Source organism: Zeus faber, assembly GCF_960531495.2.
Source record: "Zeus faber genome assembly, chromosome: 7".
Lineage (NCBI taxonomy): Eukaryota > Metazoa > Chordata > Actinopteri > Zeiformes > Zeidae > Zeus > Zeus faber.
Window position 1 is genome coordinate 28,559,394 of NC_137203.1, and position 24,435 is coordinate 28,583,828.

The 24,435-nt window shown below is 41.4% G+C and overlaps 1 protein-coding gene across 1 annotated transcript in view; it reads left to right on the plus strand.

Moving 5' to 3' along the window:
* Positions 1-24,435, plus strand: part of ppp3cca (protein phosphatase 3, catalytic subunit, gamma isozyme, a) — a 45,888-nt gene that overhangs the window by 7,261 nt on the left and 14,192 nt on the right. Inside the window, exons 2-8 of the mRNA XM_080004396.1 lie at positions 2,128-2,325; positions 4,359-4,483; positions 9,911-10,022; positions 20,231-20,376; positions 21,088-21,227; positions 22,598-22,675; positions 22,810-22,904. Of these exons, the coding sequence (XP_079860522.1) occupies positions 2,128-2,325; positions 4,359-4,483; positions 9,911-10,022; positions 20,231-20,376; positions 21,088-21,227; positions 22,598-22,675; positions 22,810-22,904 (894 nt within the window). The remainder of the gene's footprint in view (positions 1-2,127; positions 2,326-4,358; positions 4,484-9,910; positions 10,023-20,230; positions 20,377-21,087; positions 21,228-22,597; positions 22,676-22,809; positions 22,905-24,435) is intronic.

A 24,435-nucleotide genomic window follows, 5' to 3' on the forward strand; every position in this document is an offset into this window, starting at 1 on the left:
TATTCTAATTAATTTGTGACTATGGAGTTATTTAATAGAAATGAGTAAATATTTAGTAGAAAATGGTTGTAAAACTTCCAAACAAAGCATTGATATTGCACTTTTCTAATCGATTTCGGAAATCAGAACAATAGAATCGATTTTATTCATTAGTTTGTTGGTTATTCATTCATTTCATTCAGCCCTACATTTCTGTCAACTTCGACTGCTGTAACACCTGAATTCTCCCCCTGGGGATTAATAAAGTGTTGTTTTTTTCTTAACTTACAACATACAATCTTTTCCGTGCTTTGCATATAGTCTTCCTGCGGCTATCAGTGCTCTGTGCGCAGTCGGTGTCACTGCGAGTTGTAGGAAGCTAGCGCTCATTCACTTTACTCGATGGGGCCTGGTGGGGTGAGAAGGCTCGGCCCTTAGACTCTCATCATCATTATGATTCTTTTTGCTCCTCTACTTTGCCATCTCCTTCTGTGTAGTGATGAGTTGATGAAGCTGCCGTTTTAGGAATGCAGACGTAGTCTTTGCTTCTCACACCTGCCCACAACGCTGCAGTCTACCTCTCTGCGCTTGTTCGTTCTCTCTGTCACCGCCCCATCGAGCCGATCTTCCCACCACTCACTGAATTTATATCAGAGTTCTGCGGCCTTCTGGTCTTCTGATGCCTGGAAATGGTTTGTTTGCATTTCAACTTTGCAAAAGTTGTCCCCCGAGTCTGGTGGACTCATCGGGCATCTGAGACGGCAATATCTTCCGCGGTTTAGTCCTCCCTTCGCGGCATTGCAAATAGCAACCACTCGCGTTAACTCTATCTTGTAGGGCTGCAGATGTTCCTCTATAATCCCATTCAAAATTTGTATAGTTTGTTATTTTTGATATTTGAATATATAAAAAATTGTAATGCTCAAATTTTGAAGGAGGCGGCATGCACACGGTTCCGCAGCTCTGCAGCTCCAGTCAGAGCAATCTTTCATCCAAACAAAGCAAACAATTAGTCTAGATGTATTTTGTGGAGCAGATCGCAGATCACTCCTGGAAAAAAAATCCCGCCCGCGCTCTCACGGCCAAGACACTAGAGGCCGAGGCACTAGAGGACATTCCGTTGGTGAGGAATGTCCTCTAGATTGGTCGGGTTTATTTCCCACTTTCATCGCCACATCTGTGGAATTACTGGACATTCTGGTCAAAGGCGCACTCTCCCTTGTAGGCAGAGTGAAACGCCAGCGGAGAGGACGGTGCGCTCGTGCATCTCCACCGACACAGACTTTGCACACCGTTACTGGGAATATTTCTCTCTAATGTGCGTTCACTGTGCAACAAACTGGATTAACTTATATCGAACTTTCTTGCTCATCACATGTGAATTGATTCCCTAACGTTATCTCAAACCATTTTATAATCAATTATCATCATTCAATCAATATTTATTAATAAAAAACAATATCCAATCGAATGGCAATTTCAGCATTCAGATAGTGTTATTTTTTCAAATATTCAAATTCCATTTGAATCTCGAATTCCATTCCCGCAACCCTAATATCTTGTGCGGCGTTATGACATCAATATTTGTACTGTACGGCCGGCTTAGTGCAACTCTTGCCACATCCTTTACCCCTTGCTGACATTTTTCCGTTATAGATCTTGAAGGTTACAGTTGGCTTTTCTCAGCAATGCCATTCCTTTGAAATTCAGTTGTGTTCCATGCCTTTCTCCATTCTTTATTCATGAAAGTGGCATGCAGCAGTCCATTTGCTAATAACGTGAGGTTTCTATGAAAGTCATCTGATCTCAAATGATAATATTATTTTCCTTAGCATTCGTGATATAGGCTTTAGCAGTTACTACTTATTGGCTACAATAATGGACCCACATTGTCCAGAATCTCTATTGAATGGAACTGGAAATGAAATCTCTTGGCACTCAGCCAAAACCAAAATGGATTTCTCCTGTCACAGAATTTGAGTTTGTTTGTTTTACCTATTTAACTATATGAATTGGACATTTTGCAACAGACGCGTTCTGTCTAGTAGGCAGATGTTTTTTTTTTTTTGTTTTTTTTTTGTGAAATTCAAAAGACATAATTGAGTTGTCTTGATGGACTGTGCTGACCCTCTCCTTTCCTCTCCCCAGCTGTTCCGTACCCCCCGCAGCAGAAGCTGACTGTCAAGGAGCTGTTTCAGGATGGCAAGCCCAACGCCGAGCTGCTCCGGAACCACCTGGTGAAGGAGGGCCGCGTGGAGGAGGAGGTGGCCCTCAAGATCATTAATGATGGCGCCAACATCCTCCGCCAGGAGAAATGCATGCTGGAGGTGGAGGCGCCCATAACAGGTAAGCCTCCCGCAGGGCGTTATTATCCAAGAGGAGAACAGTTCTTTGACCAGAAGGGCCTTTGTTAACCAGAAGTGTTCGGTTTTACGGTGTAGCGGTCCGTTGCCCCCGTAGGCCCCTGTAACTGCCAAACTCCAGCTCAGCAAATGCAATCCAGTCTCTTTATTTGTAAATCTTATAGCAATTAGTAATAGCTAATAGTATTTGTATTAAGTAAAGTAGTGTAATAGTAACTATAATTGTCCAAGAAAAAACACCAAATTCGTTCGGGAACGAACATTATATTGAGAAACTATATTCGCTCAAAATGTTGTTATAGAGACTGAACCAATAAAACAGTATATGAAATGGGAGAGAAATGGATTGTAGGTGATATTTACCTTGTGAAGACAAATCGATGCGTTTACAAGACATGGTTGGCAGCTATTTTGCCCACAGACAGTAGTCACAGTAATTCATCATTTGCGAAGGAGTAATTGACATAGCAATCCACTGACCAGTGCTTGGCAAATTGTTAAAAGGTATTGTTAGGCATCTTGCTTTTCCAAGCGCCCGGAAGACAACGTGATTTGGTGGGATTTTACAGTAATTAAAGGTCCCATATTATACTACTTTTCAACAAGTTAATTTAGTTCTCTGAGGTCCCCAACACATATCTTTGCAGTCTTTTTCTAAAAATGCCACTCAGGTTATGGATTTTAGCCATTTTAGAATGCCTCTATACCCCTCCTGTTCTCGCCAGGCTATTTCTGCGTCTGCAGCTCTAAATGCAAATGAGCTCCTGCTCCCCACGCCCCTTACTGCGGAGCTGTTTGTGGCTCCGGCCGTGGCTGGTTTATAGCATGGTTACAGTGAGCATTTACCTACTACCCATGAAAACAACCGATATGGGATATGCAGGAGTTCAACTGCACATGCTTGATCCAAAATGTGATCCAGAACAAGGAGAGGCTCTTGCAGCAGTTCAAACATTGCGAATGCAGCAGAACATTTCTGGATATTACACATGGCCTGGGACCTCTGGACTTTGATGGGTCGCAGCGGCCCAGCCCTGGGGGGTAGGGCCTCCAAACCCGGGGTGGTGGCCGGATCCTCTGCGGGATGGGGTGGGGGGGTCAGTTGGCCTGCCGGTTCCGGGGGCATGGTCCCGTAGACAAAGTGGTTATCACCCACATACTGTAGAGTATACTTTTTGCCGCTTAGCCTGGGGGCTAATGTAGAGATTTGTGCTGGTCTGTGCAGCCAACAACAGAGCACTTCCAATGCTTAGCTCTTAGCATCGATATAATGCTAGCGAGCGGGTCCGGCGTCTGCGGAAAAAAATGGTGCACCTCTGGGAAGGCAGTTCTCAAGCAGTGGGTGGAGATACAGTTCTCAGATGGGGGGCGGTTCTAATGCTAATAAGCCTCCCCTTGACGTAGGAGGAAGAGGCAAATCTAAACGGCTTGTCGAATCACATTTCCTGAAATAGGCTGACCACAAAACTGACTGAGTTGTTTTATTTCACAGTTTGTGTGTTAGTAGGCCCATCAGAGACCCAAATATATGTGCACAAGCACCGAAAAAGTGAGTTTTTCACAATAGCTCCCCTTAAAGGGGGCCCATAATTGCAAACTGCCAATTCTTTTCTTAAGGACTTGGAATTTGTAAGATGGAGGACACAGTATATTGAGTGTAAGAAGGAACGATGTGCTCCATGCTTGCACTGAAACCTCAACTGTGACCGTAGCAGAATTTATCAATATGTGAATCTCCTGTCCCCAAGCGTAAACTGGTGCGGAAGGTAAAGTATAAAAGGGTTTGTGTTAGGGTTAACCTTAACCGTAAACACGTAAACAAGTAAACACCAACCCCAACAAGTACTATAACGTGTATCTGTTTCTTTAGGCAGGTTTTGAAGTTTTATTACAGACAACTTGTACATCCTGACAGGTTATGGCTACCATGGTCATGGCTATGGTCTACCCTTTTTTGTCTAAACATGGTTGTTCACACCAAAATGCATCAATGGACTTAATTATCCTCCTCCACAGTATGCGGCGACGTCCACGGGCAGTTCTTTGACCTCATGAAGCTGTTTGAAGTGGGAGGGTCGCCCAGCAACACGCGGTATCTATTCCTCGGAGACTACGTGGACCGAGGATACTTCAGTATTGAGGTGAGACAACGGGCCGCTCGCCCATTTCGTCACTTTGGGATCGAAGAGTTAAGGGACGGTTTAAGGTTTAAGGAGGGGCAACTGTCCCGTCTATAGTTTAGAAATCATCTCATCCTCTTCGAAACTTCTATTTCTTCTCGCCTTTTCTGTAGAATGACTTAAGTCCATACCTGTGTGAAGCTGACGTATTTTGACATTTAGCAATAATCAGACATTTCTACATCTTGTAATCCGTGGTTCTCGGGGACATCCTGGCCGTTCTATCGATATTCGCTCACTTCATCACTGGCTCTCTGTTGTGGTCCAGACCACAAAATCGTCAGCCATCTTTGTTTCGTCCCCACCGTTCACCACGCTCTGACACCGACGCTGGCTGTGCGTGTCCTGAGGCAGCGCTGGCAAATTGAGGCCACGGCTTTCTAATCTGATTAATCAGAGTGGGTGTGATATAGAGTAGAACTTGAATTTAATGAGGACAATAATTCAAAAAGTGTGATTCTCTCTCTCGCTCTCCCCCTCTCTCTCTCGCTCTTTCTCTCTCTGTAAGCTGAGAGTGTTCTTGTTCACTTCTTACTTACAAGTCCTGTGCAATGTTCATTTTATAGAAATAATGTTTAGTATTTTATCCTCAGTTTTTAACCCTATTTTTCATTGATATAAATTTTGTATGAGTATGCTAAATGCTGCTAAGTTTTGTTGGAACTTTGCCCTGCACGGGGCAGGGCTTATATATATATATATATATATATATATATATATATATATATATATATATATATATATATATATTCACACATATAGAAATATATTTATGATTTCCCTCATTTATAATTCTTCATTGAAATGTTATCGCTGTGCATTTTGTAAGCTTGTATCTGTTTTGTCCTGTTATTGTAAGGCACACTGACTGACAAAACAAAAATAAACTTTTGACTTTCAAGGGGAAGCCCTACATTTAACTGTCCTGTTTATGATAATTTAAAAAAACATTTAAAATAAATTGTGATTTTTTTTTTTTTCCTTATTTAGTATCTATTTATATTATTTCACATAAATATGAATAAATATCATTATTGAATGGAATGAAATATTTTATTGTGATAACATTTTTTGCTATATCACCCAGCACTTGGCAGTTATGTGCCACTCATTACTCAGCTATTTATAGTTGTGTAAAGTGTGATATAAGTTAGCTCTAAAGATAAGGCAGCTCTTAAGAACTAATAAATGTCTCAAATAAAAACTACAACATCCAAATGGCATTTTGACTCAGTTTGACAGTCAAAAATAAAATATAATATATAAATATATAAATAAAATAGCGAAAGCAGGTCATCCTTGGGGCTTATCTGAACATTCATTGGTATCACTCTGCATTGCCAATTGTTATATACATTCTAAATTTATATGAAAATGATTTGATGAGGTGAAAAGTTACATATAGCCACTTTAATAAAATTCCTAAATTGAATAATTTATATGTTGACACTGTTTGGATGTTTATGTCAGATCTGCATTCCGCCTTTGCAAACTATTGTCACTTTTCCCCGTACAAATGACCTTTGAGCCTAATCAAGTGAAATGTAAATTTACTTGAAGGACAAGTGCCTCAAAAAGTTAATGTTGAGCCCTGTAGTGTAACCTTTGTTTAAGTTTATTGTTTAGTTTTATTGTTTGTTGGCTTCGGGTTTTGCTGTCTCGGTGTTCAGCGCTCCCTTCTCTGTGTGCGTTGGGGGGCTCTGTCCCGGCTCCGTCAGCGGAGAGAACCGAGTCCGTCTGGGGTGGAAGGGAAATGGGGAGGTGGAAACCGAGGCGCTGTTCTCTGAGAGCCAGGAAAATGTTAACAACATGGAATACGAAACCGATTCAGATTGTACGTCTGTTGCTGACACAGATAGTCCAAGCGATCGCTTCTACACTTTAGAGGAGATTCTTTATTTTGTAGATGAGACGTTTGGACAATCTGAAAAGGTAAAGGACTTTTTCCTGGACACCAACAAATTTATTAAAACTGCTACAGAATCACGCTACAGAAGATGCTTGAAAGAGGTAAATTAGATGGAGGAGAAAAAAAAAAAAAAAGGTTTCAGATTAAAGAAATATGTGACAGTGCTCAGGAAAACCCTGAGGCAGAGCAATGAGGCAAAAGGGGGTAAAAGGACAAAACAGTTGTGTAATGGTGATGTCTCCTTATTGTGTTTTTCCCAGCTGTGGGTTTCAATGTTTATTTTTCATTATTTTTCTAATTTAGGGACTTTAATGTTAATGATGGGCCAAAGAGGGTTTTAGTTTTGTAATAACGCAGCCACACTTTCCAAAGTAGACAGAACAGAAGCGGGAGGATGGCTGTTGTGCTTGTATTGTAGAAGCTGGGCAGCAGACTGGGCAGTCTCCTAGACCCCGGGTGGGTCTGTAGTTGTGGGGGGCTTTTGATGGACCCCCCCGGGCAGGTGTGGGCAGGGGTGAGGTAGGCGAAATGTCACAGATGAAACGAAACCCGTGAAAGAGCATAGCGAATGACAGCGGCCAGTCCCACTTCAAATAAAATGAGACATATTATGTGTCGTCGTCCCCCCCCCCACACACACACACACAGACACACACACACACACACACACACACACGCACACGCGCACGCGCATGCACTCTTTGATGAAATTCGTAATAATTAAAAAATTAAAAAATGTTTTGTGCCAACACAAACAGTTAAGTCACTTAAAGCCATAGGAACCTTTTGTGGGAGGCTGCGCTCGAACAACACACAATGAGCTGATACAGGAATACAGATGCCCGGGGCGGTTTCCATGGCAGCGCAAAGATTGACTCCAGCCTCGAAGTAGCGTGTTTACCTTCGCGGGGCCGGCAATCTGCAGTTGTCTTAATGGAGCACATGTGAGCCATCCATCCATTTAATTTCATTTCATTTTGTCTACTGAGCCGCCTCGCTTTGATCCAAGAGTGCTAGTGTTGACTGACCCTCCTCGTGGGTGTGGGTGGGTGGGTGGGTGTGCGTGTGGGCGAATTGGCTTCGGATTGTCTCAAAAAGTTTTAACGAGGGTGAGTTTTTAATGGCGCTTTTTCAAGGTCATAACAAATGCTTGAAATTTGTAGGAAATCGCTGGGACAACAATGACAAACCGGGTTGTGATGTCAATTGGGGCCATATGTAATACTGTACATATGATAATAAACATGTAATAGTTGTGTAAGGCCAAAGCCGGAGGTGAAGGTGATCTTTTTACCTAATTTTACCTGGATGAACTCCTGCTTTTATAATTACATTTGTGCTTACTATTGTCCGACGCTACTTACAACATTTTGCGATGATGTTGTTGTCTGTGTAATTTCAATACAAACTACCTCCCACCATGACAGTTTTTTTTGGTATTTAGTGTTTGTTTGATTGAAAGTTAGATTTTCTAGACCTATTACTGGAACCCAAGAAAAAGCACAGTATTAAAACTTTTGTCACTTTGATTTCTCAACATGGAAGAATGCTTATTATCATAGGAAATTATTCAATTTGACTCTTCATAGTAGTAGTAGTTAAAAAAAATACTTTAAATAAATGTTGCCAATCCCTGCAATTTTTCCCAAGTTTTGGGAAAAGCGACTGCCAAATCAAGCGTTTTGCGGTCAATGACGTCCAAAAAAATGCTCTAGTGTTCAAAAGATATTGCGATATTGAATTGGAATGACTGGGAACAGCTTTGATGGAATTGAGAACGCATGTCAAATCCACAGGATTTCATTTCATTGGAATATCGAAACTAATGCCCCCCCCAACCCCCGTTATGTGACACACACTTACCTGTATTTAGCGGCTGTTTGCCCCTCCCCAGCCCCCTTCCTTCCTTACTTCCTTCCTTCCTTCCTTCCTTCCTTCCTTCCTTCCCTACCTCCAATACAGCGGGGAAAAGACTAAGTAGACCCCCCCCCCTCCACCACTACACTCACACATTTTATTTCACATTAACGAACACCTGCCAGACCCCCCCCCCACAAACACAGACACACACACACACACACACACACACACAGTTACCTTGGTGTACACCCCCCTTCTCCTCCTCCTCCTCAGGACTTAATGGCAGGCGGGCGGGCGGCTGGCAGCATTTTAATGGGGAAGCGTGTGGGCCGAGAGTGGAAAGCGGTGACTAATGAGCGCCGCCTCGTCTGGAGCCTGAAGAGGAGGCGGGCTCGTTTGGATTGTAAATGCCGGCTTTCATACTATCCTTTTCGGGGGGGGGGGGGGGGGGGGGATAAAGAGATGGACAGCGCTGATCCTCAGGGGTTTCATTTTCAGTTGGTTGTGGGGGTAGGGGTAGGGACTTCAAAGCGTCTTGCCGGATATATTAGTTTGGAGTGGGACTAGGTAGCTGGGTGGATGCTATTTATCTATTTATTTTTTCAAATGTATTTATTTATTTACATTTTCACCCCCCCCATGAATAAATATATAATTAAGATAATCAAATAAATAAATATTAACAATATGAAATACAAACATTCCTTTTCTTTTGTTGCTAGTGTTTACTTCTGTGATGCATATGAATGCATCACCATCTGGATCGCCCAGTTTCCTCAAGATGGAACAGCGTCATTTTCTGTACTCTAAAGGTTTCCATTAGCGATCAAACATACAGCAATCGATACAAGCTTCAAAGTAAAGATCATCTGTTTCGATTTAAAAGTATTTACATGAATGTCGGTTTTCGTAACTTATTTTAAGCATCGTAGTAGATAAGTTAAGATAAGTTAAGACAAGATGAGATAACACTATCAATCAAACCATATAAAGAAATCTGTGACATGCTGACGTCAGCTCGTGCAGAGCATGGGGGGGGGGGGGATTTTTGTTTACGATAACTTTGTCATTAGTTTACCTTGTTGACATTTTGGCCACGTCTAATATGAACAACCAACATTGTAACATTATATGTATGACAGAAAATAAGGAAAAGCATAATTGGTCCCCTTTAACTAGTTGCGCTATGTTAACTAGTGAGCCCAACATGATCAAGTAACAGTTAGTCTGGATGAGGTACTTAGTAAGACATTTCGAATATAAGTGGCATGCACTAGTATCACTAGTGTTTACTTCTACTAGATCACTATTATGTTCTATTCTGTTCTATGTTCTGTTGTATTATATTCTAGTGCATAGATGTTCAGTGTCTTTGCAATATTTTAGTTATTTGGTTGGATATCTCTTTCTTTGGAGTGACTTTTCCAATTTCTAATACCTGAGACCATAACACAACCTCTTGGAATTTCAATGGCTCTCAACGGGAATTCCTGCTCCTGTTCACCACTGTGTGTTGATGCGTCTCTCCAAATGTGCCAAAATCCTCCGTATGTGTGGCACCATACTTAACAGTCACCTCTGATCCACCCATTTTTCTCCCCCCCCCCCACCCCTCCCAGTGCGTGCTCTACCTCTGGTCGCTCAAGATCAACCACCCCACCACCCTCTTCCTCCTGCGTGGGAACCATGAGTGCCGACACCTGACGGAGTACTTCACCTTCAAACAGGAATGTGAGTGCAAGAGACCTAATGGGCTCCCACCATTTGTTGCAATTTTATTTTATTTTTTTATTTTTTTGATGCCTCTTCAGACATGAATGACTTTAGGCCGTAGCCGCTGGCTGCTAGAATTGGAACACAAACATTTTTAAGTCCAATTTACGGCTTTAAACTTGAAATAAATTCTGAAGTCGGCTTGTGAATTTGGCAATCTTTGTGCCGCTGTCGTCTGTAAATCTATTTTCGTTACCTCGGAATAATACATATTATCTGCTATGTTACTTATCAAACTAGACTTAGTCAAAAATGTAACACATAGCGCTATCACATTTATTACATAATCGGCCGATCACAATTATTTGAAAAATTGTCAGATTCCCCAATTATAGGTTTCATCCTAATTCAAGGGAAATTTGAAGCCAGGGTGAGAAATGTTGCAGCAGCTAAAATGCAAATTTGAATATAACACTATAGCAGGCTTATACTACAATAGTAGCATAAAATTAACAAAGAAACATCAATAAATGTAATAATCGCAATTATTTGTACATAATGATTCACCGTTAGTTTAAACTTTACAAGCGTTAACATCCTTAACAACAAGCCAAGTCTTGAGTCCTCCTTCCCCCGCCATCCCTCCCTAACAAGAGCCATTAACATCCCCCACATCCAGATGGAACGGGGGGAAAAGAGAGACAGAAACATACAACAAATAAATCCGTAACATTACTCAATAAAAAAAATTTGGGCAAAGGCAGTAGGTAGTCATTCACACATTGACCTGCTTTATGGAGAAGTTCCGTATGGTGCTCCCATGGCACATTAGATGACTGTTACGGATACAGTATGAAATGGGTAAGGGATCTTACGTAATGTCCAGTGTATATGCAATCATTTGGACAATTTGTCGGTAACGGACGTACAATCTAAATCATTATTTGTATTTTTTTCCTGGCTCTCAGAGACCAGTGGTGTGGATTCCACCTCCGCCGTCAGGGTTTCAATTAGAAAAAATTGGTGCCGCTCCATGCCTTCTGGAATATTTCAATGTCCCGGACAAATGGGAGAAATTCCGGTCAAATATTATCTGTGTTTATTAATCTCAAAAACAATTGATAGGCAGACTATATAAAGAATGACATCAAGGCATGTAGATTTATAATAGTTTTTTTATTGAAAAGTAGACTCATTTCGCTTATACATTATATTCCAAAAAAAACAAGTCCTGTCAATCGACTCGCTAACAAATATTACACTAGCCTAGGTTAATTGATGCAACACGTAAACACAAAGAATTTCCTTCAGCCTTGGGCCTACATATTCTCAGATAAAATGAAACAGAATAAAAACTATTTGTAAACAAACAAAAAATTACCTGTAGGCCTGTCAGGCTCATAAAATTTTGATTATGGCGTGCTGCTGCTGACTTGAAATCAAATAATTTCTGTTCAATATGGGCCTTTTGGGGGTTGAGAAAGCACACAAGTTTATTGTGGAGAGGGGGCTTGATAGAACAACCCTGAAGTAGATGGACACATGTCATGACAAGGGCTCCTCTCCTGAGTGTGCGTGAGGATGGGGGTTTTAACCAGTTGCTCGTTAGACCGAGCAACGGGTGCACCAATCCTGCCTGCTTAAACCACACCATCCCAACACCACATCCATCTTTGGGTCGGAAGTTAAATATCCCAAAACATGCCAAACTATCGATTATTGTGGCCTCTTGTCAACGATACATCATCTTTTTGCTTCTTCAAGTTGCTCTTTTAATTCAGTTCAGTTAAGCTAAGTTCAGCTTTGGGCGCTGCTGCCGATGTGTTTACAAACCCAACCTACCCACGAGGAGGGGGGTGGGGATTCTTTCTATATTGACAAACCTAACTGGTTAGAGGTGAAAGGTCAGCTTTAGATTGTCGAAATTGATTGGCTTTCCGTTGCCTCTTGCCCTAATGCGTCTATAAATTAACAAATCTGCGGAAGACTTTATCAAAATGATTGAGTCTATTTTATTTCGACATTGACGAAAAAAATTATCTTTTAATTGCCCTGCACTAATTCAAATTGTGCTTAGAGGGAATTATTTTCACCGGACATTATGACATGAGAGATTAAATATGTCAAACTTCAACAGATTTTCTTGTCAAAAAACAGTAATTACTGCTGACGGAGCGAGGACAGAGCCCCAGAGAGTCCCCAGACGCAATAACCCTCACCCAATGTTATTAAATCAGTGTGATAATTTTCAACCTGTTCTTCACTCTCTGCCTCCAGAGAAGGATTATTCTCCGCCCTTTCTACCTCTCCCTGTCCGCTTGTTCCCTCTCCGGCTCTGTGCCTCTGTGCAGCCGGCGGGCAAGCGAAGCGCTTGTGACCGATGTCCCTGCACCACACCCCTAACTCTAACAGACATATCTAGGGTCTGAGTGGCATTTTTAAGAAGAAAAATAATGAAATTTGAGAATAAAAAGACCTGTCTCCGTAGAGACTGGACATGTTTCAGTTTCTTCAGTTTACATTTTTCAGTTTACGTGAATATGGAACATTGCCAGTGGATCTATGGCTTTCATTCCAGGTGGGAAAGGGCCTAGAGAGACAGAGAGGGAGTGGAAGCCTTTTCCTGTTTCCCGCGACAAACTACTGGGGCGGCGAGAACAGCCAGACATGCTGTTGATGTTTTTCAGACATTTACACACACTCACTCATTGATTCGAATCAATGGCAGCTTGGAATGTGTGCGTGACAGCGTGTGTTTGAGTGTATGTCCAGCAAAGGTGTGGAGGCATTAGTATGCAAACTCAGAGAGAAACAAAGACACTTTTGCAAGAGGCTGCGGGGGGTGGGGGGGTGTTACACTCTTCAAGTCTTAATTTGTTTAATGATTTCCGTAGACTAATTCGGATGGATGGAGCTCTTTGTATTAAGCAGAGGCATCATTTGATTTGATAAATGGGGTTTGACAAAGAAAAACTAGCTCTTTTTGACAGCGCGTATGTGCATGGATATCCTCAGGCAGCAAGTATCATCGCTCTTTATTTTTAACATCTCATGCATGGACCGCCAGCTCCAGTTCCAAATAATATGAATTAAGGAGCATAAATAGTGTACAATACCATCACTGGTTGTGCGATGAATTCAAGTAAGTGATAAATAATCCAATATGGAGTTAAATGTGAACTGTTACTCTCTCAGAAGTGGACTGATTTGATGCTGAGTGCTGTAATTTGTTTGAGCATAACGCTAATGTTTGACTTATAATGTTAGCATTTATGTTTCTATGATCACGTCTTGATCAAGTCTTCTTACTCAATGGGAAGATATATTGTGAATTTTGACGAAGGAAGTTGGTCTACAGAAAGACATCCCCACTAGAATGTGGAACATTAGCTAAGCTAATCTTGGCTACCTATTAATTTACCCAATGGTAGCTGAATGGTGAGCATTTTAATTTGTATCCTGACCGGTAACAACATCATATAAAACTAGCTGGTCAAAATTGTGACTTTCAGCCCCTTAAACTGGCTTGTCGGCCATATTTATGGGCCGGGCGCATATATTGTTGCCCCTGTGCCAGCTTTGCTGTATGTGAAATAATGCTGCTCTGAGTCTTAATTTGTTTATTTTCTGTATGTCTGAAACTGGAACTGAAAATGCAAAACCAATATGCCAAAAGTCCACGAATCTGCGGCCATGGTGTTCAGTGTTAATGCTAGTTCAGATCACATGTCACATTGCTCTCAATGGGAGATTTAGCTTGTACCAAATATGAATACTATTGCGTTGTTAACACCTACACAACACGCGACACAAGCATATACAAGCATTCTACAGTACACTATTCACACCCCAAGCACTGCATTATTCCATATACAAATACAACCGGCGGATAATGGGTAATAAGATAAGGGATCCTGAGTGCTTCAAAATCAAACGCCACATGGCGGGTGTGATGCTGGTGCAGATGACACAATTGACCAAAATGGAAGTACATCAGCACAGTAGTACATCTGTCTTTTAAAAATAAAATAAAAGAGAGAGAAGAAGGCTGAAGCGTTGCCTGTTGCAATAAAAACATGCAGGGTTCCTAGGTGCGACCATTTTTGATCGCGGCCAAACATGCGACCAAAAGTGCGACTAAACATTTTAATTGGTCGCACCGGTGGGCCTGAAATTTAGCAGGTCTGACTAAAAAATTAAATAAATATTTAAATATTTTTAATAAATGTCAACTGGGTGTGCAGACATTTGCCTTTGAACAAATATTATAAACATAGCCTATTTTCTGTAGATTATTTTGTCAGCCTATAGCGGGATTTTATTTTCATCTTGTGTGTGTGTGTGTGTGTGTGTGTGTGTGTGTGTGTGTGTGTGTGTGTGTGTGTGTGTGTGTGTGTGTGTGTGTGTGTGTGTGTGTGTGTGTGTGTGTGTGTGTGTGTGTGTGTGTGTGTGTGAGACCGTGACCTGTACTCCTTCCACATTCCTTGCACGCGAACGAGAGAAATTGTGAGTGATGTCACAACCTTATAGCATAACCTAATTTAAAATTAAGAGAGTGTAACGATTCACCAATACGATTACCCCTGCATTGATCGAAATGTACCATGAACTGGTCGATGGCCCGATTCTAATGATACGGTCACACCACCGACGATGGGGCGCTGCAAAGCGACAGGCTGCAATGAATTTCAAATGGAGCTCGGCTTCATCCAGCTGCAGTGGGCAGAGCGGCGAGCTGACAGCTTCACGGTGACAAAAAAAGTTGAGCATGTTTCAACTTTATGTAAATGAGCAGCGCAGAGCGGTGGGCGACGGCCAGTAGGAGGGAAGATACACTCTCTCAATGGTGCTGGTCCTTGAAAAAATTACGCATTGTTCCTATTATTTTAAATGAAAAACGTCACTTAAACTCTCGATAAAATGAGGAACACCTCATTTTATGTTTCTTTAACAAGGACAATTCTTTATTTAAGGGACCGTAACAAGATAATTTACGTAATTTCTTTTAAAGAGTTTACTTATTTTTTTATGAAAATGGTAAAATAAGTAGACACAGCGCAGTCCATCTTGAAATATATATTAAATATGGAAAGGGAGAGAGGTTTGAATTGTTTGCCGTGCACACAACAGCCAGTCGATTTTGAGCCGACACACCTACAAACGCCAGGGGCACAGAAGCCTCGTTGCCGGCGGTGTGACCGTACGCCGACGAGAGCTGCTCGGCTTCAGGCTGCAGCCCCGTCGCTGGCGGTGTGATCCTAGCATGAAGTTACAAATTGGTTGACTGAAGCTTTGCTGCTAATTCTACTTTAGTATAAACTAAGATGCTGCAGAAGACTCACTGATCTAACGTTACAAGTCATGTTACTTTCAAAATAATAATTTGTTTTGTTTGGGGACTGTCCTTATCCAAGGTGGAGTGGGACAGTCCTTTAGGGTTCAAAATGTTAATTTCATAGAAGTAGAAACTAACGAAAACAAATAGATCTAAAATAAAAACACAGGAAAACCGGCACGGAACCACACGCGTTCTCACCCCAATGCATGGGGCTTTTTTTTTTTTTTTTTTTCAGAGATAGCACCCCCTTGTAAAAGAAAAATAAACAGCCCAACACACCCAATGTATTTTTTCCAGCCCAATATAAAAGTAGCCCATTTAGGCGGAGAACTGGCCAATCTGGCAACACTGGTCTACCCCCACACCAGATTGCGCGCATTCCCTTTTGCGAGACTTGTGAATCACCCGCAGTAAAACACATTATAAAGGACAATTAACAATACTTCAATGCATCCAGGGTCATTACAATATTATATATCAGAATCTACAATATATTAGATATTATTATATCTAAATGCCATAAAGTAACAAAAATACTGGGAGTTCTATGGTCTTTTATGAAATATATCTATTTGAAGGTAAGCAATGCCCATTTTTATATGATTGGCTCATTTGAATTAATAATGGAAAATGAATATCTTCATTAAACAAATGTTAGGAGCTGTATCAGATTGCATCGTATTGCATCGCATCGCATCAAATCATTCCGTTTTCAAACGTATCATCCCCGAATCGTATTGTAGCCCATGTATCTAGATACAGAACATATCGGATCGTCATATAAGGTAGCGTTGCACACCCCTAGAACAATTGATTATTTTTACGTGAAGAAAAATGCTGCAGTGCCCATTGAACCTGGCCCTGGCCCTGAAAGACCCAGCAGAGACATCATTGGCGGAGGTAACCATTTCACCTGTCTACCCTGGCCCCTGTGCTAAAATGCCTAATGTACTGGTGCACTTAAATGAAAAAGTTAGGCGCACCAGTGGCACCAATGTAAAAAGTTGGTCTGAATGCTGTGGCGGTGGTAGCAGCGGTTGTGGTGTGAGGGCCATGGCCTGCCTCTCGTCATAAGGAGTTCCTGTCACCTTCATCTGGCCTACGCTGTTGTTAAACAAGCTTTTCTTATCATTCTCTGCTCAAACTCCAAGAAATAACTGGTATTATCTCAATTGTTATGCGTACAAAATGAATCTAAATGCATCACTATTCATGCCATGTATATAATTAAATTTTACTGTTAACACAGTAATGATATAGACCTACTCATTCATTGTTATCAATGCCCGTATATACTGTACATAAAGCCTATATACTTATATGTCCGTTCTAGCAGCCATACTGCAACTTAGCCCCAGCTACTGTCTTTTAATCTCATTTACGTTTTAACCTTTTTTTGTTTATTCTGTATATTTTTGGATATTTTACTATTTTTGTCTATTTCACTCTTAAGCTTTTTTTATGCCAATAGTCTGTACAGCAATGCACCAATCTTTACCACAACAAATTCCTCATATATTGGAATAAACACACTCTAATTCTCTACTTATACGCTACATATACTTATACTTGTATGTACTTAATATACACCGATCAGCAACAATAATTAAAAACACCTGCCTCATATTGTGTAGCTCCCCATCGGGCTGCAAAAACAGCTCTGACCCATTGAGGCATGGACTCCACAAGACCTCTGTAGGTGTTCTGTGGTATCGTTAGCAGCAGATCCTTTAAGTCCTGTAATGCCATGGGCACACTACACGACTTTCAAAGTCGTCAGATCGCTGTACGGTTCACACAACACAACTTTCTGTCTTGTGATCGGGAATCTTGCAGTCTTGTGGTTTGAACATTACATAACTGATCGGTGACAGGGGTCACACATTACGATCTTTCGCCAGGAGGAATCCCTGACGAGTCTGCCACGTCTCCAAAATACATTTTGTCATGAAAACACACGCGAGTGACACCGGAAATTATGCGATACCATGCATGGGACAGGATTTTTAATTTTTTTTAATAATCTTGATTACTGAAATAAAATGAATAAAAACAGTATTTAATAAGAAATATATTAAAAACCTATAGAAGAAAATAAAAATAGGTATGTTGTGTGTTTCTGGCTTCTGCTCCGTGCACTCCTGTCTCTCCTAGTTGCCTTCACTCCTTGAGTCACACACGACGTGTCGACCCCGACACCACTAGATATTAAACCTGCTTGATATCTTGCCGGCGTCTGCAAGCACTCGGCGAGCAGTCGGACCGTGTTGTGAGCAGTTCAAACCACGCGCTAATCGCTTACGGGAGCGTGCTATAATTTTCCGTCGACTTGGGGATTTGCTCAGTGATCTTCTGTTCCTTAAAACCTGTTGGCGAGTGAAACATCAGGCCAGAATCACGTAGTGATTAGGCATACGAACATCAGGCTTGTTATTCCAGCACAGCCCACAGATGCTCGATCGGAGATCTGGGGAATTTGGAGGCCAAGTCAACACCTTGAACTCTTTGTCATGTTCCTCAAACCATTCCTGAACAATTTTTGCAGTGTGGCAGGGTGCTTTATTCTGCTGAAAGAGGCCTATGTATGCGCCTTTGGCGGTGGACATTGGTCGGTATGGGCATTCTGACCGGTCTGTGGCTATGCAGCCCCACACGGAGTAAGCTGTGATGCACTGTGTGACACCTTTCTGTCATAGCAGCATTAACTTTTTCAGCAATATGTGCTACAGTAGCTGTTGTGTGGGATCGGACCAGATGGACTAAACTTTGCTCCCCACGCGCATCATTGAGCCTTAGGCGCCCATGACCCCATCACCTGTTCACTGGTTGTCCGTCCTTGGACCACTTTTGTTAGGTACTAACCACTTCATACCGGGAACACCCCACAAGACCTGCCGTTTTGTACATGCTCTGACCCAGTCATCTAGCCATCACAATTTGGTCCTTGTCAAAGTCACTCAGATACTTACGCTTGTCCATTTTTCCTGCTTCCAACACATCAACTTCAAGAACTGACTGTTCACTTGCTGACTCATACAGTGGGGCAAAAAAGTATTTAGTCAGCCACCAATTGTGCAAGTTCTCCCACTTAAAAAGATGAGAGAGGCCTGTAATTTTCATCATAGGTACACTTCGACTATGAGAGACAGAATGGGGGGAAATAATCCAGGAAATCACATTGTAGGATTTTTAATGAATTAATTGGTAAATTCCTCGGTAAAATAAGTATTTAGTCACCTACAAACAAGCAAGATTTCTGGCTTTCACAGACCTGTAACTTTTTCTTTAAGAGGCTCCTCTGTCCTCCACTCGTTACCTGTATTAATGGCACCTGCTTGAACTCGTTATCAGTATAAAAGACACCTGTCCACAACCTCAAACAGTCACACTCCAAACTCCACTATGGCCAAGACCAAAGAGCTGTCAAAGGACACCAGAAACAAAATTGTAGACCTGCACCAGGCTGGGAAGACTGAATCTGCAATAGGTAAGCAGCTTGATGAAGAAATCAACTGTGGGAGCAATTATTAGAAAATGGAAGACATACAAGACCACTGATAATCTCCCTAGATCTGGGGCTCCACGCAAGATCTCACCCCGTGGGGTCAAAATGATCACAAGAGCGGTGAGCAAACATCCCAGAACCACACGGGGGGACCTAGTGAATGACCTGCAGAGAGCTGGGACCAAAGTAACAAAGGCTACCATCAGTAACACACTACGCCACCAGGGACTCAAATCCTGCAGTGCCAGACGTGTCCCCCTGCTCAAGCCAGTACATGTCCAGTCCCGTCTGAAGTTTGCTAGAGAACATTTGGATGATTTAGAAGAGGATTGGGAGAATGTCATATGGTCAGATGAAACCAAAATAGAACTTTTTGGTAAAAACTCAACTTGTTGTGTTTGGAGGAGAAAGAAAGCTGAGTTGCATCCAAAGAACACCATACCTACTGTGAAGCATGGGGGTGGAAACATCATGCTTTGGGGCTGTTTTTCTGCAAAGGGACTAGGACGACTGATCCGTGTAAAGGAAAGAATGAATGGGGCCATGTATCGTGAGATTTTGAGTGAAAACCTCCTTCCATCAGCCAGGGCATTGAAGATGAAACGTGGCTGGGTCTTTCAGCATGACAATGATCCGAAAAACACCACCCGGGCAACGAAGGAGTGGCTTCGTAAGAAGCAGTTCAAGGTCCTGGAGTGGCCTAGCCAGTCTCCAGATCTCAACCCCATAGAAAATCTTTGGAGGAAGTTGAAAGTCCGTGTTGCCCAGTGACAGCCCTAAAACATCACTGCTCTAGAGGAGATCTGCATGGAGGAATGGGCCAAAATACCAGCAACAGTGTGTGAAAACCTTGTGAAGACTTACAGAAAACGTTTGACCTCTGTCATTGCAAACAAAGGGTATATAACAAAGTATTGAGATGAACTTTTGTTGTTGACCAAATACTTATTTTCACCATAATTTGCAAATAAATTATTTAAAAATCAGACAATGTGATTTCCTGGATTTTTTTTTTCTCATTTTGTCTCTCATAGTTGAGGTTTACCTAGGATGAAAAAAACAGGCCTCTCTCATCTTTTTAAGTGGGAGAACTTGCACAATTGGTGGCTGACTAAATACTTTTTTGCCCCACTGTATATCCCACCTCTTGACAGGTGCCACTGGAATGAGATGAGCAATGTTATTCACTTCACCTGTCAGTGGTTTTAATGTTGTGGCTGATCCGTGTGTGTGTGTGTGTGTGTGTGTGTGTGTGTGTGTGTGTGTGTGTGTGTGTGTGTGTGTGTGTGTGTGTGTGTGTGTGTGTGTGTGTGTGTGTGTGTGTGTGTGTGTGTGTGTGTGTGTGTGTGTGTGTGTGTGAAAAAATAAACACCTGTTTTTCAGGTAAAATAAAATACTCTGAGCGGGTGTATGATGCCTGCATGGACGCCTTCGACTGCCTGCCCCTCGCGGCGCTCCTCAACCAGCAGTTCCTGTGCGTGCACGGCGGGCTATCTCCGGAGATCAACTGCCTAGACGACATTAGGAAAGTGAGTGAACAGCCACCATGTTAAATATATAAAAATAGGAAATGGGACATTTAAAATGTCAAAAGATTGTTGATTTTGTGTATTTTCATGCATTTTTACATCAAAACATGGCTTATTATTTTTTTATTGGGATTTTATTGTCTTCTTTCAATGTAACTGTAATATAAACAGTTTATATCCCATTAACCTGTTATTCCAGCATTTCATTATTTAAACACTTTTATAAGACACTTTGTTTCTGCAAATTTGAGTATAATATTTAAAATTGTAATAATATAAAACTAAAGAACTAAATATATATATATATATATATCACATGAGATCAAATTGAAAACAGAAACCAAGAGGACAAATTATACCTTGGAAAAGGCAAAAATTAAACAAAATAATAATGATTCAAAGGAAATTAAAAAAAACACCTCTTTGCATATTTATTCACTTAAAATTAAAAGACTGGAATTTAGCTTTAACAGTATTTTTCTTTTCTTATTTAATTGGGAGTATAATTACTTCAAACATTCTATGTCTGAGCGATATTTTATATATTTTACTGCGTTCAAATGAACTATTTATTAAAGTGATTCTCACCGATCAACATCATATCATAACCTACCAACCATTTTACACAGACAAACTGTTATAATAATAATATAATGCTGTACAATAATAATAATAATGCTCCATGTAAAACTATTTTTTTGCGTTTTACAGTTAGACAGATTTAAGGAGCCCCCCGCCTTCGGTCCCATGTGCGACCTCATCTGGGCTGACCCCGGCGAGGACTACGGCAGCGAGAAGACGTCGGAACACTTCAACCACAACTCCGTCCGGGGCTGCTCGTACTTTTTCAGGTACCGCGGACCCTCACATTCACACCACTTGGGCAAGGAGAGTCCATTTCACTTCGGGGTCTGATCTAATCGGATGCAGATGGCTGATGATGACTGATTTCTTCAATGGGGGTGGTGGGAGGGCAGAAGGGAAGACCTCGTACAGCTGTATGGAGCGTCCCTGTACACTCACTTTTCCACTCCAGTCCCAAATAGCGCTGAAGAAGTGGAGACACTTTGCTGATAGAGAAGCTGCTGCTGCCTTAACTGTCTGCGCAGCATGCATGGGTATAAATGTCAATATGATAGAAATGTATATATTTCAATTTTCAAGCTTCAATTGATCAAAGTGCAGGACATTCTGTCTGGTTGTGGGATGCTGGTCGCCAGCCATAAAAGAGAACCCCTGGTCTAGTGCAGTGTTTTTGAAACCTGCTGTGCTGTCTTGCAGTTATGATCTTGCAACACAATATCGAATTTCCATTCCTTCTGTACACTAATGTGCCATGAGAGCTTGCCAGGTGTGCCATGATTTTCTTTTAATTCCACTTAAAAAAAACCCATCAAGAATGGAAATGAGCTCTTGTGTTGCAAGATCTAGATTGCAAGGCTGCAGTAATTCATCAGTTCTATCCAGAATATCAGCTCCAGCAGAACAAGTTTCACTCCGACTGTTTGTAATGAAGACTGGTTCGACCCTTTATTTTTATTTGTTTCTTGAGTCACTCAGCAAAAAGAGTTGTTCCATTTTATGACTCGTTTATTTGAGAAGTTTAAGAGCTTGTTTAAGAGTTTAAGAGTCTGCTTGTTTCTGAGTTTTGAATGTAATTCCCACAAGGGTAAAGTGTATTTATCTTAGTGGAATGCAAAGAATAAATCAGTCACATTTAATGTGAATTACAATATATCAAATGCCTCGGTCTTTCTTTGGCCCTTAGCTTTAATTTAGTCCTCAGTATTTATTTTAATTTTGTGATTCAATTATTCACCCTTTTGCCGGAGTGACTCCTGAGTCGTTTAAAAGAGTTGTTTGCTACGAACAAATCTTTCTCTTGCATTTCTTTTAGTATGGCATAGCCTAAGCACTGTTCTACATGTTGCTGACATTTTAAGTGCAAGGATGGCGTTGTGCCGAGGGGTTATTTAATTGTAAAAAGTGGGCGAGGAAGTAAAAGGTTTGGGGAAACCCTGGTCTAGTGTTTGGAAGAAAATAAAAGTGTCATGTTTGATTGCAATATCTGATTGAATTTCAACGGTTGGAAGCTGATTGCAATGCTGTTCTTTAAGAAATAAGAATAACATATGCCTTTGAGCCGCATTAATCTCTCTCCTTCTCTTTCTCTCTCTCGCTATCTCTCTCTCTTTCTTTCTCTCTCTCTCTCTCCCTCTAGTTACGCAGCGGTGTGTGACTTTTTGGTAAATAACAATTTGCTGTCTGTAATTAGAGCCCATGAAGCGCAGGATGCAGGGTAAGGAATCTGGAAGAATTTGGGAAGATATTGAAGCATCGATTTTGAAGAAATGTTGAACAACTCAAAAGTTTGGATCTGATTTAAAAACGACATTGTGTAGTTTAATTTGGCAGTGTGTTTCATTACTGCAGGTATCGGATGTACAGGAAAAGCCAAACGACGGGCTTCCCATCACTAATCACTATCTTCTCAGCTCCAAACTACCTAGACGTATACAACAACAAAGGTCGGTTTCTATTCACTTAGATACTCCAGAATGTGCAATTACACTGTTACAACATAAGTACATAACAATAAGGTAGTGCAGACTGGTTCCTCCCAGATCTTGATCTCTGTCTTAGCCGTTGTTCTCTCCTGGCTTGGATCATCAAATGTCATGGTTAAAAAAGGTCAAGACCTGGGCCAGTGAGAAGTCTGGATCTCTGGACGACGTTTCTATCTGTTCTGGCCTCAAAAAACACTGGAACTGGAGTCTGATGAAAAGAGGTTTATTGTTTATCAGAGAGTTAAATACATCAATAAACTTTGAGTAGGCTCCACGGAACTGACTGAGCAACCAAACCCTTTGTGCTTCTTTATGTCCAAAAAGCACCCTTCTCCTATTACATGGGTTGCCCCTTTCAGCGCCGCGAACCATTCACAATCCAGTTGCTGGGGGTGTTTAAATTTTTTGGGGTAGTTGAATAACCAATCACATTCCTTGTGGGGTTGAGCCAATCACAGCTCCTAGTCCTGTTACCAGGCAGCTTCCTATTTCCCTGGAAGAAAGTTTTTTCTGCGGTTTCTTGGAACCCCTGCCATATATGGGCATATGGCCTTGGCTTGTTCCAGACAGCCTCTCTTTTCCTGAACAAGTACTGTCTTCATGATTCCTGGAACCTGCGTCATATTTTACCATATATGGGCATATTTCCTTTTCCTACCGTCAAACATGACCTTGAGCTGCATTCCCTCTTCCTGTTCCCATAGAAGACCTAAGTTCCCTCTTTTGGTTTTATAGCAAAAAAGGTTTTTTGACACATTTTGTAGAAGACTTGAGTTATTTTTATTATTTCATTATTTCCCTTTTTTGGTTTTATAGCAAACGTTTAAAAAAAAAATGTATACATATATTTTGAGTATTGGTGGTTTATTATGACATGTAATAGATTCATAGGTGCAAAACCATCTTTTTTGTGATATAAACCAAAAAGATTACCAAATATCAACCCTAATACAACAACAACCTTAATATAACAGGTACCTAAGAAACCATTCATCTGAATACATCTGAATACTTGAGGGTGGGCATCAGGGTGGGTGGACATCAGCTGGCACAGATTGTCATTGGCGATATTGAGTATGGCCACTTGATCCTTGTATAATGCCAGTTGATCGAGGCAAGACTTAGCTTTGAGGCCCTGAGTGACTGGAGCTGCCATTGTTTCCTGATGCGTATTTCACGTAGGCGGAAGATCTGCTGCGAGCGGTTGGTGAGGAGGATCTGGAACAGTCCCAGGAATCTGGCAGCTTTTCCTCTGGATGTCACGGACCACCACCCAATTACCTGGTGGTGTAGTGGTCCTTCAAGTGGGACGGGTAGGGTTGCTTTGACCTGGGCACATAGACTTAACCACTTGGGTGAGAGACACACATTATGACAACATTGTTTGGTCTAGGTCCACAATTTCGTTTGCCACAACAATAGTTCAGTGCGGAATGCCTGTGAGTAGAGGAAAAAACAAGATAAGTGAGGAATCCTGTGTCCTCATCTGAGG